This window comes from Oratosquilla oratoria, chromosome 23, assembly GCF_046742065.1.
Source record: "Oratosquilla oratoria isolate Oo_2021 chromosome 23, ASM4674206v1, whole genome shotgun sequence".
Taxonomy (NCBI): Eukaryota; Metazoa; Arthropoda; class Malacostraca; order Stomatopoda; family Squillidae; genus Oratosquilla; species Oratosquilla oratoria.
In genome coordinates this window covers 22,386,033-22,407,643 of record NC_134799.1, presented here as the reverse complement: position 1 = coordinate 22,407,643, position 21,611 = coordinate 22,386,033, and the positions used below count along the sequence as shown (strand labels likewise).

At 38.9% G+C, this 21,611-nt stretch overlaps 1 protein-coding gene across 2 annotated transcripts in view; it reads left to right on the top strand.

Moving 5' to 3' along the window:
• LOC143038023 (uncharacterized) overlaps positions 1–21,611 on the top strand; it is a 77,884-nt gene that overhangs the window by 8,936 nt on the left and 47,337 nt on the right. The window contains exons 1-2 of one of the 2 annotated variants that reach the window (XM_076206873.1): positions 118–241; positions 16,609–16,813. In XM_076206873.1, coding sequence (XP_076062988.1) covers positions 118–241; positions 16,609–16,813 — 329 coding nt within the window. Of the gene's footprint in view, positions 1–117; positions 242–16,608; positions 16,814–21,611 lie in introns of those variants that run through there. The other variant, XM_076206874.1, reaches the window with a different exon arrangement.

Below are 21,611 nucleotides of genomic sequence, written 5' to 3'. Positions count from 1 at the left end.
GATACCCTATGTATCAATTTTAATGAACCAGAAGAGTATAGGGAATATTTTGATAATATTCTATGTGAATTGAATATTAATCTTGATGTATTTTACAGATAGTATTAATTTGACCAAATGTATGTACTTGGGATGGGAGACCTAAACTACTGGAACTTGGTGTCAAGCTGGGACATGAAGACCTTGGACCTGCTGTGGTCAGATTTGGAATCTTGCCAATACTTAAGGACAATTCATATAAGTATAGAAAAAGTATTTTGTGAAGCATTAAGAGTGTGTCTTAGAAAAAAATAAATTGTGTTAACAAAGACACACTTTACAATACTTTTGTTGCATATTACCTATCTCAACATCGTTGAGAAGATGAAAACATTCTCCATTGAAATCTAATGTTCTTAATGAAAGTAGTGGGTTTTGCAAATCTATTTTACATTTCATTTTATCTGTGTTGCAAATTATTTTGGTATATGCATTATTATTCTGACATGTATGTTATTCACCATTATTCAGCTTGAATTATTATTCACTCTATGCAATTTGGAGGGTTGCTTATTTCTTTGATAAGTATATGTTTGACATGTTTTCTGATACCATTTTACCAGTTTATGCAAGGATAGATTAGCTTCTTATATATGATGATTTCCAAGTATTCTAGCAACCCTGTAAGAGGGTAGTAGATATCATTGGTTGGGATGACCAAGGGTAGCTGCTGAGCCCTGTAAGAGGCTGATAGATAGAGGTAGACATTTAACCTCTTCACTCCGGGGCACATCGCACGTATGGCATCATTAGCTGCCCGACATGCGATGTTGCGTCATAATAATCGCATTATAAAAAATAAAGTCAGTGCTCAATCGTTCGTTCTCTTTCACCTGTGTATTTTGATAACCATAGAAAATTGATGAAGCCAGTTTAGAGAGAATGGAAATTACGTAGGTACGACTACAATAAATATAATCAAGATGCCGATGTCGGCATAATCAAGTACCCACTTGCTCCTCATGCCGCCTACATAGGCGTCACCGTATGGAAATGGTTAAGTAGATAGAGGGGTAGGTGGAAAGATATGCAAAGTTTATTGCTTGGATGTTTTGAAACAATGGCCATGAGGAAGTGCAGAGTTGCATATTCTCGCTTGCCATCAGATGTTTGTCAGTATAGGCTAGGGTATCGATAGAAGTGATGATGTGACGAAATATAAACATGAAGCCACATTCTGCTTGCGACAGAATTGCTTGCGTAAGCAGTATTGCTTGAGACAGTATAACAGCCTTTCTGATTGGAGAAAAGGGTGGAGGAGGAGAGAAATTATTAGTGCACAGAGGTAAAGTCACACCCTTAAAGGGTGGCACTTATTTGTAACATTCAAAGTTATTGGATGAATTAAATAGTGACGTCAGAGCAGACTTGGTTTGGTGGATGTACAAGGATCCCAAGTGGGATTCCCTTGGTGTAGCTTGAATAACCAAGTGTAATTAATTGAAGAAAAGAAGTAAACTATATCTCTGTTTTAATTCACCCCCATCAAGAAACTTTACAAACTTGTGACAAAAGATTTGGTGGAAACATACTTAAGAGAAGGAAGTGGCATTGGGCCTACAGATGAATAACATAAGTGACTAAAGTGATAATGGCTGTGGAGCTAACAGAGGTAAAGGGTTGGAGAAAAGTTCAGGAGGAAAATAAAATTGAATTTAGAGATATAGTGAAACAACAGATGAAGGAACATGCTAAGGACACAGTTATGAGAGAGGAGAATATAGTAAGAGACTTAGCAGATAAAAAGAAATGTATAATTAGGAATGGAAGAGAAGTATAATCCAAATAGTACTACAAGAGTAAGAGATGAGAAAGAAAAGGTAAATAAGGTATTGAAATATTTCAAGAAGGTGAACAGGAAATAGGGAAAGAAATCAAAGAAGTATATAGACTAGGGAAATACAGTATAGCCAAGACCAGACCAATTAAGGTTAAATTCAGGTCACAAACAACAGCAGAGAATGTCCTATCAGAAACAGGGAAACTAGTAGAAAGTGAGCAGTACAAACGGGTATGGATAAAAAGGGAGATGAATAAAGAAGAAAGAGAGGAAGAAAAAACAAAAAGAATCAAAGCTAAGGAAAAAAACGAGAACAGAGCAGAGTCAGACAAAGAGAAATTCTATTGGAGAGTATTGGATATGAAAGTGAGGAAATGGTTCACAGCAGAGAAAAACAGAAGGGAAACGGAAAACAGGATGGAGGTAATGGAAAATTAAAAGTGTCCTTCACAAATACAGATGGGTTAATAACAGGGTTGGATGAACTGAATGAATACCTGAAGGAAAAAGAACCTGACATAATGGGAATTGTTGAGACAAAAATCATAGGTCCATTATCATCCAACAGTGTAGGACATGGTGTATGTACTTATTGGATTAGAAACAGAGAAGTAAAACAAGGGGATGGAGTTATGTTCCTGACTAAGAAGGATATAAATGTGAGGAATGTTACATATGGAAAGAATAGAGTGGAGATGATTATGATGGAAATAGAGGACAGGGACAAGAAGAGCAGGAAGTTTGTGGTAAATTATGTGCCTCCTAAAACGGCTTCGTGGGAAGAGAGAGAACATAAGAATATGTTAGAAGACACAAGGATAACACTAGATAAGATAATGGAAGATGGAGGAAGAATAGTTATACTGGGTAACTTTAATTGTAAAGAAATATGCTGGGAAGAGATGACATTGAAGCGTGGAGATGACCTATGGGGAAATGTACTACTTGATATGATTATAGGACATACAATGACACAATGGATACAAGAGAATACTAGGGATAGAAATGAGGAAGAGCCATCAAGACTAGACCTGATAATCACATCAGAACTTGAAGTAGTGGACAAGATTGAATATAAGACACCAATAAATAAAAGTGACCACATATTGGTTGAACTGGAACTAAATGAAGTGAAATATATGGGAAGAAATGAACAATATAGAAAGGGAAGAATGATGTATGGAATTTTTTTTTTTTATAAAATGAGAAAAAAAAATTCAAAAAGCAGACTGGGAAAGAATATACAAAAAGGAAACAACAGTAGAAGAGAAATGGAAAATCTTGAAAAAAAAAAAATGATAAGGAAGGAGTGGAAAAGTATGTTGCAAGACAAAAACAAGAAAAAGAATATGTAGAATGTTGGTACAACAAAAGATGTAGCGAGTTAAAAGATAAAAGGAATAAAGCTTGGATAAAATGAAAAAAAAAAAAAAATGGAAAATATATACTGGTTATAGAAATGAATATGTACAAGTGTGCAGAGAAGAAAAGAGACAACACAAAAAATGTAAAGATAAACCAAAACTATTTTATAGATTTGTAAACAAATTGAAAAACAAACAGGAATTAGTGAAACTACGACAAGGAGGAATAGAATGCACAGAGGAAATAGAAATGGCAGAAATTATGAACAAACATTTTAAATCACTGTTTACGAGAGAGAACATACAACTTAGAGATGTCAAGTGGGAGGGAAAAGTCCCCCCTATGAATGAGATGTAACAAAGAATGAAATAATGAAACACTTGAGTAATCTTGATGTTAGAAAATCGCATGGTCCAGATGAAATGGCAAACTGGATTTTGAGAGTGTAGGAACAAACTAATAGACAAAATACATAGTCTAGTAAGCAGTTCATTGAAGGAAGGAAAAGTTCCAGAAGATTGGAAAAGAGGAAATATAGTACTAATATATAAAAGGGGACAAAGACGATCCTATAAACTATAGGCCGGTCTCTCTTTCAAGTATGGTAGCTAAAATTTGTGAAATAATTATCAAAATTAGATGGGTAAAGCATTTGAAAAAAATGTACTAAATCTGAGGTAGTTTGGATTTAGATAGGGACGATCATGTGTCACAAACCTGATGTTTTTCTATTCAAGACTAATAGATGTAATAGAAGAAAGAGATGGATGGGCTGATTGTGCATTTCTAGACCTGAGAAAAGCTTTTGATAAGGTGCCACATAAATTGCTAAAGAAATTAGAAACTGCAGGAGGAATACAGGGCAAACTACCTAAGTGGATGGAAGACTTCTTGCATGAAAAGGGTGATAAGGGACAAACATTCCAATTGGGATGAGGTGATTAGTGGAGTTCCACAAGGAACCGTTCTGGCCTCAATAATGTTTGCTATATATATTAATGATATGGGTGAAGGGATTGAAAGTTAAATGAACTTCTTCGCATACAATGCAAAAATGTTGAAAAAAGTGAACACCATAGAAGATTGTGAGTCACTGCAAAGTGATCTCAATAAAGTATGGGAATGGAGTAGGAAGTGGGAGGTGGAATTCAACATTAAGAAGTGTAGTATAATGGAATTTGGAAGAAGCAAAAAAAGAATAGTGGGATCATATACATTGGGAGAGGAAGAAATTAAAAAAGTGGAAAAAGAGAAGGACCTAGGAGTCATTATTATGAATAATATGTCCCCTGAGAAACATATAAACAAAATTTTTGGAGAAACTTATAATTTAATAAGATCAATCAAAGGATTACAAAGGATTACAAAGGCAAAGCATGCCGACAGGAGACCTTTTGATCCATATCTAGGTCGGATGCAAAAAAAAAAAAAAAAAAAAAAAAAAAAAAAAAAAAAAAAAAAAAAAAATCATATTAATAATAAATTAAAACTATAACAATGTAAATAACAATTAAAATACATAAATAAATGCATTGGTATAGTTGAATAACAAACAAACAGGTAAATAGTAAATGATAATAAATTGACATATAACTAATAATAAATGAAAATCAGACAGACAAATTATAACAAAACAAAAACAAATAATATAACATAAATTATAATAATTACAGCATCTTACTTAGGTATTTATCTAAATGATTCTTAAAGCTTCGAACTGAACTACATTGCACTACCTGTGCAGGAAGTTTATTCCATTCATTAACTACACGGTTGGCAAAGTTGTTTCTACCTACTTCCAAATTGAATCTATTTCCGGACAGTTTGAGACCATTGTTTCTTGTCTGATTCTCATTCAATGTGAAAATTTTGTCACTTTTGATGTTGTCAATTCCCTTTAAAATCTTAAAGACCTGTATCAAGTCACCTCTGAGTCTACGCTTTTTTAGGGAAAACAGATTCATGTGCTTAAGTCGATTTTCGTATGATTTCTTTTTGATATTTGGAATCAGTTTTGTGGCTCGCCGTTGTACCTTTTTCCAGTCTGTCAATGTCTTTAATGAGATTCGGTGACCATACGGAAACAGCATATTCCAAATGTGGACGAACTAACGATTTATATACCTTGTTAATGAGTGATGGACTTTTGAAATCAAAAGATCGCGCAATCAATCCCAGAATCTTATTTGCTTTCTCAGAGGCTGAAATACACTGCTTGGATGATTTGAGGTCGTTACTGATAATTACGCCGAGATCTTTTTCACTATCCACTTTTGTTAACGAATTTCCAAATAACTTGTAATCGTACTTACTGTTATTTTTACCTATGTGCATTACCTTGCATTTACTTGTGTTAAATTTCATTAGCCACTTTTCAGACCATTGCTGTAATTTATCTAAATCTTCTTGAATATCTAATTGGTTTGAGTGATCATTTGCCACTCCGCACAGTTTTGTATCATCAGCAAATTTGGAAACAGTAGATTTTAGTCCATTGTCTATATCATTTATATATACTATGAATAGAAGTGGCCCAAGAACGGAACCCTGAGGAACTCCACTTGCAACATTTTTCCATCCAGAAGTTTTTCCATTTAAAACAACTCTCTGTTTTCGACCTTTCAACCAATTACTAGTCCAACCTAATAGGCTACCACTTATTCCATGCAAAGCTAATTTAGTAAGTAGTCTTTCGTGTGGGACGGTATCAAAAGCTTTTGCAAAGTCTAGATATATTAAATCTATATTGTTTCTTTTGTCATAATTCGAGATAACTGTGTTGTAGAATTCGAGTAAGTTAGTCACGCAAGAACGTTTCCGTCTGAAACCATGCTGGCTATCATTTATCAAACGGTTACTTTCTAAATGATATTCGATATCATCTCTGATGATAGTTTCCATTATTTTTCCTACGATCGAAGTCAAACTTATAGGCCTATAGTTATTTGGTTTCTTTTTGTCACCTTTTTTGAATATGGGAGTAACGTTAGCTAGCTTCCATTCTCTTGGGACATCTCCGGATATGATGGATTTCTTGAAAATAATTTCTAATGGAACAACAATCTCATTTTTCATTTCCTTTAAGATTCTTGGATGCCAACCGTCAGGCCCTGGTGTTTTGTTAACTTTGAGTTTGTCTATACACCTTTTAATTTTTTCTTTTGTTATATTTACCGTAGTGAGTAAGTTTACCCCAGACTTTTCACAGGTTTCAGTTTGGAATTCACTTTGAGGTGTTTCGTTTACGAATACCGAGCTAAAATAATTGTTTAAGAGATTACACATTCCTTCATTTGAATATTCAAGTTGACCGTCAGCAGATAATAGTGGACCAATGTGATTCCTAACAACCTTTTTATCTCTAATGTAACTATAGAATTCTTTGGGATTCTCTTTGGATTTCTCAGCGATGTTCATTTCGTATTGTCGTTTTTTTTTTCTTATTGTCTTTTTTAAATCTCTCTGTATTGATACATAACTTTCATAGTCATTAGATGCACCCGAGCACTTATATTTCTTATAAGCCTGTCTCTTTTTAGCAATACTTTTTTCAGTTTCTTTGTCGAGCCACTTTGGGCGAGCCTGATTTGGGGGACGTCTGTCCTTAAAAGGAATGTAAGTTTGAATCATCTTAGTGAGCGTATTTTGAAATATTTCCCACATCTGATCTACAGGCCTTTCGTTTAATTTTTCCTCCCAATCTGTAAGCTGAAGCTCCTGACGTAGTTCTATGAACTGAGCTTTACTGAAATCGGGTATTTTAGAAGCACAAGTATCTATTCTAAAATTGTTTAGGAGTTTGAATCTGACTAAGTTGTGATCGCTATTTGCAACAGATTCACCGACTTCTACATCAGTTGCCATGCTTTCGCGGCTAGTGATCAATAAATCGAGTATGTTTCCATATCTTGTGGGCTCTTTTACATGCTGAATTAAGTAATTGTCACCAAGAAAATCAATCAAGCGACTACCTATATGGCCATGTTCAAGGGTCATCCAATCAATGTCAGTAAAATTGAAATCACCCATTATCAATAAATCCCGGTTGCAGAAACTAGACAGTTCTTGAAATAACAGTTTGTCGTCTGCTAATGATAATGTCTTTGGCCTATATATTACACCTATATTCATTTTTTGTCCATTTGTTTGGGTTAACTCAACCCACAAACTGTCATATGCATCCTGTTTCACTTTCTCTAAAACACAAGCATGAACATTGTTTTTAACGTACAATAGAACACCCCCACCTTTCTTGTGGTTTCTATCCTGATGAAAGTGTTTAAATCCCGCAATATTAAATTCAGCTTCGAACTCTGTACCATTTAACCATGTCTCAGTTATTCCTATCATATCGAGATTTTCGCTTTTGACATACGCCTGTATTTCTTGAAATTTGTTCCTAATACTACGAGCATTAAAGTACATAGTTTTAAGAAACTCCTGATTATTTCTTTTTGACACATTTTGAGTTTCAATATCATGTCTTATATTATAATTTTGTTTTTTATTTATGCCTTGCTCTATATTATTATTATTTGGTCCTTCATTGACATTCAATGCCTCATTAACATTTCTCCTATCAAAATTAACATTTCCCCCATCACGGACATCTGGTCGATTACGGTCATCCGATCTATTTTGTACATTTTGTCCCCCTACGTCACCGTGATTCACGCCGGCCTCCCGTCGTTCAGTGACATTATGTCCGGCATCCCTTTCTAAAATTATATTTTGTCCTCCAGTGACATTATATCCTACCGTGATATTTTTTCCTCCACTATAATTACATCCCATCGTGATCTTTTGTCTTCCACTGTCATTACATCCTATCTTGATATTTTGGCCTTCATTGACATTCTGTCCGGTATCTCTTCCTAAAATTATATTTTGTTCTTCACTGACATTATATCATACAGTGATATTTTCTCATACATTATCATTAAATCATATAGTGATATTTTGTTCACTATCATTATTTCCCATTGTGATCTTTTGTCCTCCACTGTCATTACATCCCATTGTGACATTTTGTCCTAAGACATTACATCCTAATGTGTCATTTCGTCCTCTAGCGATATTACATCCTATCATGATATTTTGGCCTTCATTGACATTCTGTCCGGTATCCCTTCCTAAAATTACATTTTGGCCTTCAATGACATTATATCCTACCGTGATATTTTCTCCTCCATTATCATTACATCCTATCGTGATATTTTGTTCTCCTTTATCATTACTTCCCATCGTGATCTTTTGTCCACTGTCATTATATCCCATTGCGACATTTTGTCCTATGACATTATATCCTAATGTGACATTTCGTCCTCTAGCGACATTATATCCTAAAATTATATTTTGTCCTATACTGGTACATTGTTCTACATTAATGCTATACTCTACACTGTTTTCCCAAGTACATTCTATTTCCCCTTCCCTTTGGCCTTCTACCCTAAAAAAGGAGCTGGTTCATTACAAACTCCCACAATGAGGTTTGTAAGAACATCTTTGCCTCTGCGGGTAAGGTGGATCCCATCAGAAGCGTAAAGGTCATGGCGCCTAGAAAAGAGATACCAAGGATCAAGAAAGTGGTATCCCAATTGTGTGCACAACTGCGATATCCTATCATTGATCCCTATGGCTCTACTGTTCCAACACGAACCTGCGTAGATCCTCGGGAGGATCCCACAGACTACGTGACGGCTCCCACGTTCCTCCATCTCCTGAAGGAGGACCTTGTAATTCCGAACAAGCTCCTCTGATCTCACCCTACCTACATCGTTACTACCCGTATGTACAATCGTAACCGTGTTCTTCCGTCCTTGCTCCCTGATGGACCGGGTACAATCAACGATCCCACGGCCCGGTTGACATACAAGCTTGCAACGTCGCTTAGTCTTTCGCTGCAGGATGTCGTCATAGCCTCGAACCATGGAGTCCCCCACCACCAAGAACTCCTGGTTTTCAGCCACTTCATCCTCCAGTAGAGCAAAACGATTGACTAGAGCCAGCGGTTGCTCCACAGGGCACACGTCTACCGAACGCGGGCTCGACAAACGGGACCCCACGGAGCGCCACTCGCTCATGGCAGTGACAGTAGGTGAAGAAGTGGAACGCTCTTTGGGTTGTGGGGAGGGTTCACTCTTCTCACGGAGCGCACTCCTGAGAAGCCGAATTGCCTCCTCACACATCCTGAGACGGACCTCTAGGTTCACGCAACCTTCACAAGCCATTTCGCTCCCCCTTTAGCAATAAAAACGGCAAAGAGAAAATACAAATCAACAACAACAACAAATCAAAGCGGTCTCTAATAAACTAAATACGCGAAGCTTACTCTGCTTACCTTATACTATTTCTCCTACCTTTGGAATACGGTAACAGAAAACTGTTTTGAAATTTAATAGAACCCTGCACTTTATCTTATAACTGTAACTGTATAGCGCTATACGTATACAATTACAAAAACACAACACAATCACTTAACACTATTCGGAGATATAAAATTCACAGGTATTCACTAGCTGGTGTCTGTGCAGAAAAACGAGGTCTCTAGCTGAGGTCACGAGCGGACTGAGCTGAGGTCACGAGTGGACTGAGCTGAGGTCACCTGGATGAAGCAAAGGTGAAGAAAATACTTGTCACTTTGATAAGACCAAGATTGGGGTATGCAGCGACAACGTGGTCACCAAGTACAAAAAATGTACAACAAAACTTGAAAGAATACAAAGAGCAATTACGAAGTTGGCACCAACGCTCTCAGAACTATCATATGAGGAGAGGCTGGCAAAACTTGAGCTACAGACATTGGAGCAAAGAAGAGAGAGAGGAGACTTGATAACTATTTATAGAATCATGAAAGGCATGGAAATTATTGATAGAGAGGATCTATTAAAATGGGATGGTAGAAATACAAGAGGACATGGAAAGAAAATCAAGAAAGACAATTATTGAAGAGACCTGAAAAAGAACAGCTTTCCCCACAGGATAATAGATGTTTGGAACAAGTTAGATGAAAATGTGGTGTGTGCAAAAATGATACGTGAATTTAAAAACAGTCTAGATAAAACAAGATGGGACACCACGAGCATAGCTCCCCTTCCCATAAAATACAACTAGGTAAATACACACAGACACACATGAAACTAGAGACAAATTATTGGAAAAGAGAGAGAAAAACACATAGACGTAATGTGCTTAGTTGAAACCATGCTATATATGGAGAAGAGACAGGAGAGAAAAAATGGAGGAGTGATGATAGTAAAAAATCACATTAAAGTGGAAAAAAGTATAGCTGAAATGAATGCAAAAATAAAAAAATGTGTCAAGCAAGAGACATAGCAGTGGCATACGTCCTCCCCAAGACAAGAACACAGAATAAAGGAGAATACAAATATTTTATAAACAAAACTGAGCAATTAGAAGGGTTTACAGGGAGTCTTCATCTTACAACAGTCTCACATTTCGCCATTTTGTGGTTACAATGCTGGCAATACTTGTCCCTTTGCACTCCCCTTTCCATTATATATATATATATTTCTAAACAGAAATGTAGTAGCACATTTGTAAATGACACACAGGAACCCACAGTCGGAGAAAATAAACTTTGAATAAAGAAGAATCCTATATTTCGGCTATCAACTGTAGCCCTCTTCAGGAAAGTACATAGAGTAGAGTACAGAGTGGACTTATAAGCTACAGAGAGGAAGAGATGTGGACAGATGACCTCACTCAGGCACGGGGCAAACTGGGGTGGCGGAGGAGGGAGGGGGGGTTGTAATGTCCGTATCAGCTTGTTAACTGCCGTGCGTGAAATGTCAGGTGTCCACTGCCCTTTAGAAATATTAATATTAGGGCATTCCTCAATTAATGCTGATTCAACTATTTTCCTCCTGAAACCGCAGTGGGACTTGAACACTAATCTGGCCTTACCCCAATCGAAAGAATGATTCTTATTTTTGACATGAAGAAATACAGCCGAGTTTTCTTGCCCATACCTAATTGACCTTTTATGTTCTGCCAATCTAGTGTTCAAGTCTCTCCCGGTTTGACCCAAGTAAACCAAATCACAATCTTTGCAGGGCAAACAATAAACACCAGGTGACTCAACTTCCTTCGGTTTTTGTTGAACGTTCACAATTTGCTTACACACGGTGTTAGGATGGTAATAGGCAATAGTGAGACGTTCATGAGGAAACAACTTAGTAGAAGAACTGATGGTATTATTGAATGGAATTTTTAAAATGTCCTTAAAGGAGCAGTGAAAACTTGAGGGGACGGAAGTTTTAAAATGGTTGGCCCTAGCCTTACTGAGGGCTTGGTCCAGAAACCAAGGTGGATACGCCAACTTCTCAAGTTGACATCTTATCCCCTCAATCTCTTGGTCCAGAAATTGAGGACTGCAAATCCTGAAAGCCCTCAAGAAAAGGCCAGAGGCAACACTTTTCTTAACATTGTCAGGGTGATTGCTAAAAAAATGAAGGTAACTCCCTGAGTGGGTGGGCTTACGGTACACTGTAAAGAATAAATTATCATCAGTTCTTATCAAGATATCCAAGAAAGGGATTTGGTGTCCTTCTTCCCATTCAACTTTAGATTTAAGATTTGGGGTCAATTGGTTCAATTTATCATGGAACACTTCAAATGGGCCCCAACTGTCATCCCACGCCGAAAAGATATCGTCTACGTACCTGAGCCAAATAATTTTGGGCGGTTTGATGCTGGGCAAAAGGGTACACTCAAAATACTCCATGTATAAATTGGCCAAAACAGGAGACAAATTGGAACCCATACTGCAACCGAATTTTTGACGGAAGAATTGGTCTTGAAAGGAAAAGACATTTAAAGAAACACAAAGGCGAACTAAAACAAGAATTTTGTTGACAGGTAGGGGAAAATGTCTTGAGACTGTTGCAGTTTGGTTTCCAAAAAAGTAAGCAGATCTTCGACTTGAAGATGAGGTGGAGTGGAAGAGAGGCCTCCATCGTGGGTGTAACAAATATTTAGCGAACAACAAATATGACAAAGACCTTGCCTGCATTAAAGGGGTTTTATCAAATGACATTTCCGAATGTTTTAAAAATGAAAGTGGCCTACCAAAAAGACACAGGGAGGCCCTGTCTGCTCTTAAGAAACTTGACAACATCATTATCACTAAAGCGGATAAAGGTGGCAATATTGTTATTTTAGATCAGTCTGTTTATGTTAAGAAAGCCTATGAGTTGCTTAAAGATTTGGCCACTTATGAAAAACTCACCAAAAATCCCCTCAAGAACGCAGCCGCCGAGTTTAACAGACAAGTCCGTAACATCACAACTGATAATTGCATTAATGAACTGAAAGTTACCAACCCTAAGCTCCCATATTTTTATGGTCTCCCTAAAATTCATAAAACAGACATTCCCCTCAGGCCCATCATATCCAACCGCGGCTCCTGCACTAGCAAACTTGCTAAATGGCTAGCGGATCTTTTATCCCCGTACGTTGGGAATTTCTCTAACTCTCATATCACAAATTCATGTGATTTTATTTCTAAGATCAAAAATATGAAAGTTCAGGGTTTAAGGCTCCTCAGTCTTGATGTTTCCTCGTTATTTACGAATATTAATGTCGATGATGTACTTACTTTTTTGGAAACCAAACTGCAACAGTTTCAAGACACTTTCCCCCTCCCTGTCAACAAAATTCTTGCTTTAGTTCGCCTTTGTGTTTCTTCAAATGTTTTTTCCTTTCAAGACCAATTCTTCCGTCAAAAATTCGGTTGCAGTATGGGTTCCAATTTGTCTCCTGTTTTGGCCAATTTATACATGGAGTATTTTGAGTGTACCCTTTTGCCCAGCATCAAACCGCCCGAAATGATTTGGCTCAGGTACGTAGACGATATCTTTTCGGCGTGGGATGACAGTTGGGGCCCATTTGAAGTGTTCCATGATAAATTGAACCAATTGACCCCAAATCTTAAATTTAAAGTTGAATGGGAAGAAGGACACCAAATCCCTTTCTTGGATATCTTGATAAGAAGAACTGATGATAATTTATTCTTTACAGTGTACCGTAAGCCCACCCACTCAGGGAGTTACCTTCATTTTTTAGCAATCACCCTGACAATGTTAAGAAAAGTGTTGCCTCTGGCCTTTTCTTGAGGGCTTTCAGGATTTGCAGTCCTCAATTTCTGGACCAAGAGATTGAGGGGATCAGATGTCAACTTGAGAAGTTGGCGTATCCACCTTGGTTTCTGGACCAAGCCCTCAGTAAGGCTAGGGCCAACCATTTTAAAACTTCCGTCCCCTCAAGTTTTCACCGCTCCTTTAAGGACATTTTAAAAATTCCATTCAATAATACCATCAGTTCTTCTAAGTTGTTTCCTCATGAACGTCTCACTATTGCCTATCACTATCCTAACACCGTGCGTAAGCAAATTGTGAACGTTCAACAAAAACCGAAGGAAGTTGAGTCACCTGGTGTTTATTGTTTGCCCTGCAAAGATTGTGATTTGGTTTACTTGGGTCAAACCGGGAGAGACTTGAACACTAGATTGGCAGAACATAAAAGGTCAATTAGGTATGGGCAAGAAAACTCGGCTGTATTTCTTCATGTCAAAAATAAGAATAATTCTTTCGATTGGGGTAAGGCCAGATTAGTGTTCAAGTCCCACTGCGGTTTCAGGAGGAAAATAGTTGAATCAGCATTAATTGAGGAATGCCCTGATATTAATATTTGTAAAGGGCAGTGGACACCTGACATTATTTCACGCGCGGCAGTTAACAAGCTGGCATGGACATTACAACCCCCCTTCCTCACCCCCTCCCTCCTCCGCCACCCCAGTTTGCCCCGCGCCTGAGTGAGGTCATCTGTCCACATCTCTTCCTCTCTGTAGCTTATAAGTCCACTCTGTACTCTACTCTATGTACTTTCCTGAAGAGGGCTACAGTTGATAGCCAAAATATAGGATTCCTCTTTATTCAAAGTTTATTATTTTCTCCGACTGTGGGTTCCTGTGTGTCATATATGTATATATATACATATATATATACACATATATATATATATATATATATATATATATATATATATATATATAATTTTTTTTCCTGTCCCAAGTAATACAAAGAACTAGTTGGTGAGTGCGGTGGAGGAGTATGTCATCATGTAATGATACACCAAAAAAGGAAGTGTTGGTCAGTCTTGTTTTTGCACCATTTTGGATTACTGTTTATCATTCACAATCTGGATTGTGTTGCTATGTTGGGAATTTTTTGCCTTTCATTATGGATCCCAAGCAAAAGGCAGACTCCTTTGATGGCAGTGCATCTAAGAAAAGGAAAGCAATTGCCATGTAAGGTGTTTACTCAGGCTGGTTCTCTCCTATGCCAAAGATTGGCATATGATATGGCATAGGAACAGATCTCCATTGTAACTTGAGGGCCCCCTGTACAAAAAAAGAGATATTACTCTTAAGAATAGCTTCAACTTTGGAGAGGTAATGTTGGAAGAATAGGAGACAGAAGGTAATGAAGAATCTTGGGCCAACATATTACTGAACATAACTATGAACAATATAATGACCCAATGGGTAAAAGAACCAATGCAATACAGAGGCATTGATAAACCTGCCAGACTGGACCTGATTATAACAAAAGAACCAGAAGTGAGAGAATCATTGGATTGCAATTACCCATCAGGTAAGAATGATCATGTGGTTCTGGAACTTGTGCTGGAAGCAGGGAAGACAAAATTAAGAAAAGAATTAGACAAGGAATATATGATTTTTCAAAGGCAAACCTTGACAAAGTAAAAATATACTTTAAACTCTTCAATATGAGTCAAATACTCAGACGCAGTATTAGGCTGCCTAAAATATGATGATTCAATAATGCATCACAATACACACTTTATGAAATATGAATTTACAGCTGTAATACCCATTCTCTTTCACCCTGAATGTTGATAACCACAGAAAATGTGATCAAGCCTGTTCACAGAATATGGGGGTCATTCAGCTACAACTACAAAATAGATATAATTAGGACACTGATGCCTGTATCCTCTTATACCCACTTGTGCCTCATGACACCGATATCAGCATCATCATATGCTAAGGGTTAAAGATTCAGACTGAAGGGAGTTTTATGAAACTATGGATATGAAATGTCTGACAAGTATGGTAGGGGTTACTAGGCTGGACAGAGTGAGGAATGAGGAGGAGGAGACTAGGGGTGGAAAGGGAGTTGGGAGATAGGGTGGATGAAAGAGTATTGGGATGGTTTGGACACATGGAAAGATTAGTAAAAGAGGTGTGGAAGGCAGAGGTAGAAGGAGTGAACATGAGGGGGCGACCAAGGATGAGATGGATGGATGGGTTAAAAGGGGCATTGGGAAAGAGGGGAATATCTTTTGAGGAAGGAAGGGAGAAGAAAGATAGGGATAAGTGGAGAATGGTTGTTTATGGATGATGCTATGATGCATGGAAGGACGTGGGTGGGGGTAAGGGAGTATGTGTGAATGATATTTTGATGCAGCCTGAAGGGATTTCTCCCCCTCTTTGCTTTTTCTGCATGAGGGGATGGAGAGGGGGGTCACCGCTTAAATGAAGCAGCCTTGCTGTGGATGTGGTGTCTTGCTACATTGCTTCTGACCCAGGGTAGTGGGCAAGATCCAGGGATGACCCTTCATCCAGGAAGAGCCAAGATAAGGGAGTGGAGTGGGAGTGGATTTTATGCCTATGTTTTTTGGCAACCTTGTAAGGGGAAAAAGTTGTTGGTATATATGTATGCATGGATATGGAGAAGAAATGGACCATCTTCAAAACAATTTATAACACAGGAGTAAAAAAAGTGCATACCAAAAATTACCAGGCAAGATAAAGAAAAAAAAAAAAAAGGCTCAACAGAAGATGTACACTGGCAAAAGATAAAAGAGACCAAGCTTGGGAGTGGTGGTAGAAATGAAGATCAGAAAAGGCAAAAGATAAGTTTGATGAAACTGGGATGGTTTGGGCCTATGAAAAAATAAGTGAAGAAAGATTGGCAAACAGGTGTGGAAGGCAGAGGTGGATGGAGTGAACTTAGGGGAAGACAAGAATGGGATGGGTGGATGGGGTAATGAGGGTCTTGGGTGCAAGGGGAATGTCTTTTGAGCAAGGCAGGGAAAGAGCAAGAGATGGGTGAGTGGACAGAGGGTAGCCATGCAGTGAAACAGTAGGGCAAACCAGCTTTGGCTGTCAGGTCCTGCTGTAGAGGTGCTGTGTCTTGCTGCATTGCTCCTAATCTAAACAGGAGGTGGGGGATAGAAATGATCCTTTGTCCACAAAGGGCCAAGATGGAAAGGATAACAGTGGGTTGTGGATGGGTGTATGCTTTGACTTTGCCACCCCCCTTATAAGGGAGGGGGCCTTCAGTTGTGTGTATATTTTATCATAATTACATTTACAGAAAAATCCCACTCCAAAAAGACCATGCCCATCCATAAGAAAAAGGCAGTTCAAAAGAGTGGACTGCAACAGCTGGAAGATAGTTTGTGCCACCAAGTATTAGAGCTACATGAGAAACTTCAGTTAATGCAGAGAAAGAGTATGGCCTTGCGCAACCTTGCTTTGAAGCATCAAGTAAATATTTTGCATGGTGAAAAAAATAACAGGTAAGAAATAGTGTTTTTGTTTAAGTATATTGTTATGGTTTTGTTGGTTCTTTGATGGTATCAGTCCTCATGCTGGGATATTGACTGCATAGTTATATGTAATCAGTACTTTAGGAACTTCAGGGTTAAGGAACTTTAGTATAAGAATGCTACTGAAGATGATGTCACTGAATGTGGTCAGTGGATATGAACCCTATGTTGGCTGCTCAGATGAAGACGAGGAGGAATTCAGGAATAACCTAGAAAAGTTCCCATGGGCATTTGTCAATAACTGGGATAATTTTTATGGCAAGAATTGTCTATATACAAAGGAGAGGGTGAACTCATTGCCCAAAGTATTTTGGCTCCTGGTTGAATCTATTCAATGTGAAATGCAGGGCCCTGCAGGGTTTTTATGGGTAGATTATGTTGGAGTCAGGGGAAAAGTACTGGAACATAATTTAGACGATAGAAACAGCTCAGAGAGGGGACTGTGAAATGAATCACTTAAGCATATGGAAGGAGGATACGCTAATTGTAGGGGCATACTGAGTAAAATTGATTTGTTGAGAGGGAAAACTTGTGTTGAGGGATTTGATATTGTAGCTATTACTGAATCCTTGATGAGTATGGTGGATAGACATTTATTATTCAGAAATGGAGATGGAAGGATATAGTCTTCACAAAGATAGGGTAGGTAGGAGGGGGGGAAGAGTGGCAGTTTTTGTCAGAAATACAGCTAATTGTATTATCAACAATTCAATTAAGGAAGAGGAAAGTGTGTAATCCATTTGGGTAGAGATTATAGGCAGGTAGGAGGAACTTATTGTTGGTGTCCTGTAAAACAGCATGGAACAGACTGAACCCCTGTTTTTAAGAAATGTGCAGGGCATCCCAGTACAAAAATGTTGTGATCATGGTCAATTTTAACTTTAGAAACATCTGAGAAAATTTAGTAGGGGACCAGGAAGTACAATTTTTTTTAGATGTGGCACAAGATCATTTCCTAAAACAAATGATTAGTGATCCTATGAGGGGAGAGCATATTCTGGACTTACTCTTAACTGACAATGAGGATCTTACAAGAAATATACAAGTGGGTGAAAGTCTAGGCACTAGCATTCATCAAGAAATAAGATTTAATATTAAATGGGAAACTAAGTTGAAAGGGAGGGGTGAGTTTGAGTTTGGGAGTAGTTGGGAGGATCTCAGGAGTGAAGAGAGAATGAGGGAGAAAAGGGGTGGCTATACTAGTAAGTGAAGAGATAGGTAAGTGTGTGGTAGAGTGGAAGGAGGTTTCTTCAAGGTTAATGTGGATGAAGGTGAAACTGGGAAGGGAGATGTGGGTTTTTGGGCATATGGGAGGGTTTTGATTGAGAGGATTAGGAGAGGAAGAGATGGGAGTAATTGGTGAGGAACTGTGGGTTCAGGACAGGTAGGGGTTGCATGGATCAGAATTTAGTGGTAAGACAAATATGGTAGAAAGCTTTAGGAAACAGTAAGGATGTATTTTGGGTTTTTATGGATTTGGAACAGGCTTATGACAGGGTAGACAGGAAGGCACTGTGTGAGGTATTACAGATATATGGGATAAAAGGATAGCTGTTAAGAGCAGTCAAGAGTTTGTACAAGAGAAGTAGAGCCTGTGTTAGATTCAGAAATGGAGAAAGTGAACAGTTTGAGGTAAAGATGGGACTTTGCCAGTGATGTGTTATGTCACCTTTGCTGTTCAATTTATACAGATGAGGCAGTGTGAGAGGTAAATGCAAAGATAATGGGTTGGAGATTGGAGAAGGTTAAACAAAAATGGAGAAAGTGAGAGATAAGCCAGTTGTTGTTTGCTAATGACACTGCGTTGTGGCAGGATCAAAGGAGGGATTTAAGAATTTAGTGTCAGAGTTTGGGAAGTTGTGCGAAAGAAAGAAGGAAGTTGAAAATAAATGTGGGTAAAAGTAAGTTGATGAAATGTACAAGGTGAGATAGTGTCAGCAGGCTGGAAGTAAGTATTAAGGGAGAGAGAGAGAGTGGAGGAAGTGGATAGTTTTAGATACTTGGGTGCAAATGTGATGGGAAAGGGAGGAGATGGAGGTGGAGGTGGAATGTAGACTGAGAGAAGCAGCGAGTAAATGCCTTGGAAGATTAAAAAGTGTAATGAGAAATAGACATTTGGGAACGGATGCAAAGAGGAGATTGTATGAAGGAGTGATTGTGCCGACTGCAATGTATGGGGGCAAAAATATGGAACATAAGAGAGGAAGAGAGGAGTTTGAATATATTTGAGATGAGGTGCCAGGGAAATATGATAGGGGTTACTAGACTAGATAGAGTGAGAAATGAAGTGAGGAGGAGAACAGGGGTGGACAGGGAATTGGGAGATAGGGTTGATGAAAGAGTATTGGGATGGTTTGAACACATGGAAAGAATGAGTGAAGAAAGACTAGTAAAAGGTGTGGAAGGCAAATGTGGAGGGAGTGAACAAGAGGGGGTGACCAAGGATGAGATGAATGGATAGGGTAAATGGTACATTGGGAAAGAAGGGATATCTGTTGAGGAAGGATGGGAGAGGACAGAAGATAGGGGTGAATGGAGAATGGTTGTGTATGGATGCTGTGATACATGAGGGGAGTGGGTGGGGGATGGGAGGTGAGGGAGTATGTGTGAAAAATAAACTGACACAGCCCGAAGGGATTTCTCCATGTCTTCTTTTCTGCATAAGGGAAGAGAGGGGTCACCGATTTAATGAAACAGCCTTGCTGTGGATATACTGTATCTTGCAACATTACTTCTGACCCAGGGCAGTGGTCAAGATGCAGGGATGATCCATCATCCAGGAGGAGCCAAGTTAAGTGAGAGGGGGTGGGGTGGATGGGAGTGGAGTATGTGGGGATGGAGTGGTTTTTATGCCATTGTTTTTATGTGAATCAAGTAGAGAAGAAAAGGTAAAAGGTGCAGATGGAGAGATGATAATGGAAGAGAAGGCAGTGAGAAGAAGGTGGACAGAGTATTTTAGGGAGTTGCTAAATGTGAAGGAGGATAGGGAGGGAAAGGTAGTTGCAGTGGGAAGCGCTAAGAAAATGAGAGTGATGAGTGAGGAAAATGGAGGAGAAATAGGGAAGGATGAAGTGAAAGCAGCTGTTAAGATGATGAGAGCAGGTAAGGCACCTGGTCTGGATGGATGCCATGCAGAATGTCTGAAGAAAGGAGGTACAGTGATGGTGGACTGGCTGGTGAGGTTGTTTAATGTTTGTTTGAGAGAGGGTAGAGTGCCGGAGGACTGGAGGAGTGCCTGTATAGTTCCGCTTTACAAGGGAAAAGGGGGACAAGTGTGAGTGTAGTAGTTTCAGAGGGATCAGCTTGTTGAGTGTAGTTGGGAAGGCTTATGGGAGGGTCTTGATTGAGAGGATTAGGAGAGGAACAGTGTGGGTTTAGGACAGGTAGGGGTTGTGTAGATCAGATTTTTGTGGTAAGACAGATATGTGAGAAAGCTATAGGAAAAGGTAAGGATGTTTTTTGGGCTTTTATGGATCTGGAAAAGTCTTATGAAAGGGTAGACAGGAAGGCACTGTGGGAGGTATTGTAGATATATGGGATAGGAGGAAGCTGTTAAGAGCAGTCAAGAGTTTTTACGAAAGTAGCAGAGCTTGTGTCAGGATTAGAAATGGAGAGAGTGAATGGTTTGAGGTAAAGGTGGGACTTTGTCAGGGATGTGTTATGTCGCCCTGGCTGTTCAATCTTTACATGGATGGGGTGGTGCGAGAGGTGAATGCAAGGGTAGTGGGTCAGGGGTTGGAGATGATTAAAGAAAATGGAGAAAAGTGGGAGGTGAGCCAGTTGTTGTTTGCTGATGACACTGCGCTTGTAGCAGGATCAGAGGAGGGATTGAGGAAGTTAGTGACAGAGTTTGAGAAGGTGTGTGAAAGAAGAAAGCTGAAGATAAATGTGGGCAAAAGTAGGATGATGAGATGTACAAGGGGAGAGAATGACAGCAGGCTGGAGGTGAGCATTAAGGGTGAAAGACGCGAGGAAGTGGATAGTTTTAGATACTTGGGTGCAAATGTGGCAGGAAAGGGAGGAGTGGGGGTGGAGGTAGAATGTAGATTGAGAGAAGCAAGTAAATGCCTTGGTGGATTAAAAAGTGTAATGAGAAATAGACATCTGGGAATGGATGCTAAGAGGAGGTTATATGAAGGAGTGATTGTGCCAACAGCATTGTACAGGGCAGAAACATGGAACATGAGAGAAGGAATTTGAATGTGTGAGATGAAATGTCTGAGAAGTATGATGGGGATTACTAGGCTAGATAGAGTGAGAAATGAGGAGGTGAGGAGGAGAACGGGTGGAAAGGGAACTGGGAGATAGGGTTGATGAAAGAGTATTAGGATGGTTTGGACACATGGAAAGAATGAGTGAAGAAATATTAGTAAAAGAAGTGTGGAAGACAGAGATGGAAGGAGTGAATATGAAGGATCGTCTTAGGATGAGATGGATGGATGGGGTGAAAGGGGTATTACAAAAAAGAGGAATGTCTGTGGAGGAAGGACGTGAGAAGACAGAAGATAGAGGTGAATGCACAGCCCCTGCCACACCGTAAGCAAACAACAAGGCCGACGTTGATCGTTTCCAGTCTTCTTGTTTGTATTTCGCTCGTGAGTTAGCGCTTTGAAAATGTGTGTTTCTCTGTTCTCTGGAGTGATTGTGCCAACAGCACTGTATGGGGAAGAAGCATGGAACATAAGAGAGGAAGAGAGAAGGAGTTTGAATGTGTTTGAGATGAGGTGTCTGAGAAGTATGATGGGGGTTACTAGGCTAGATAGAGTGA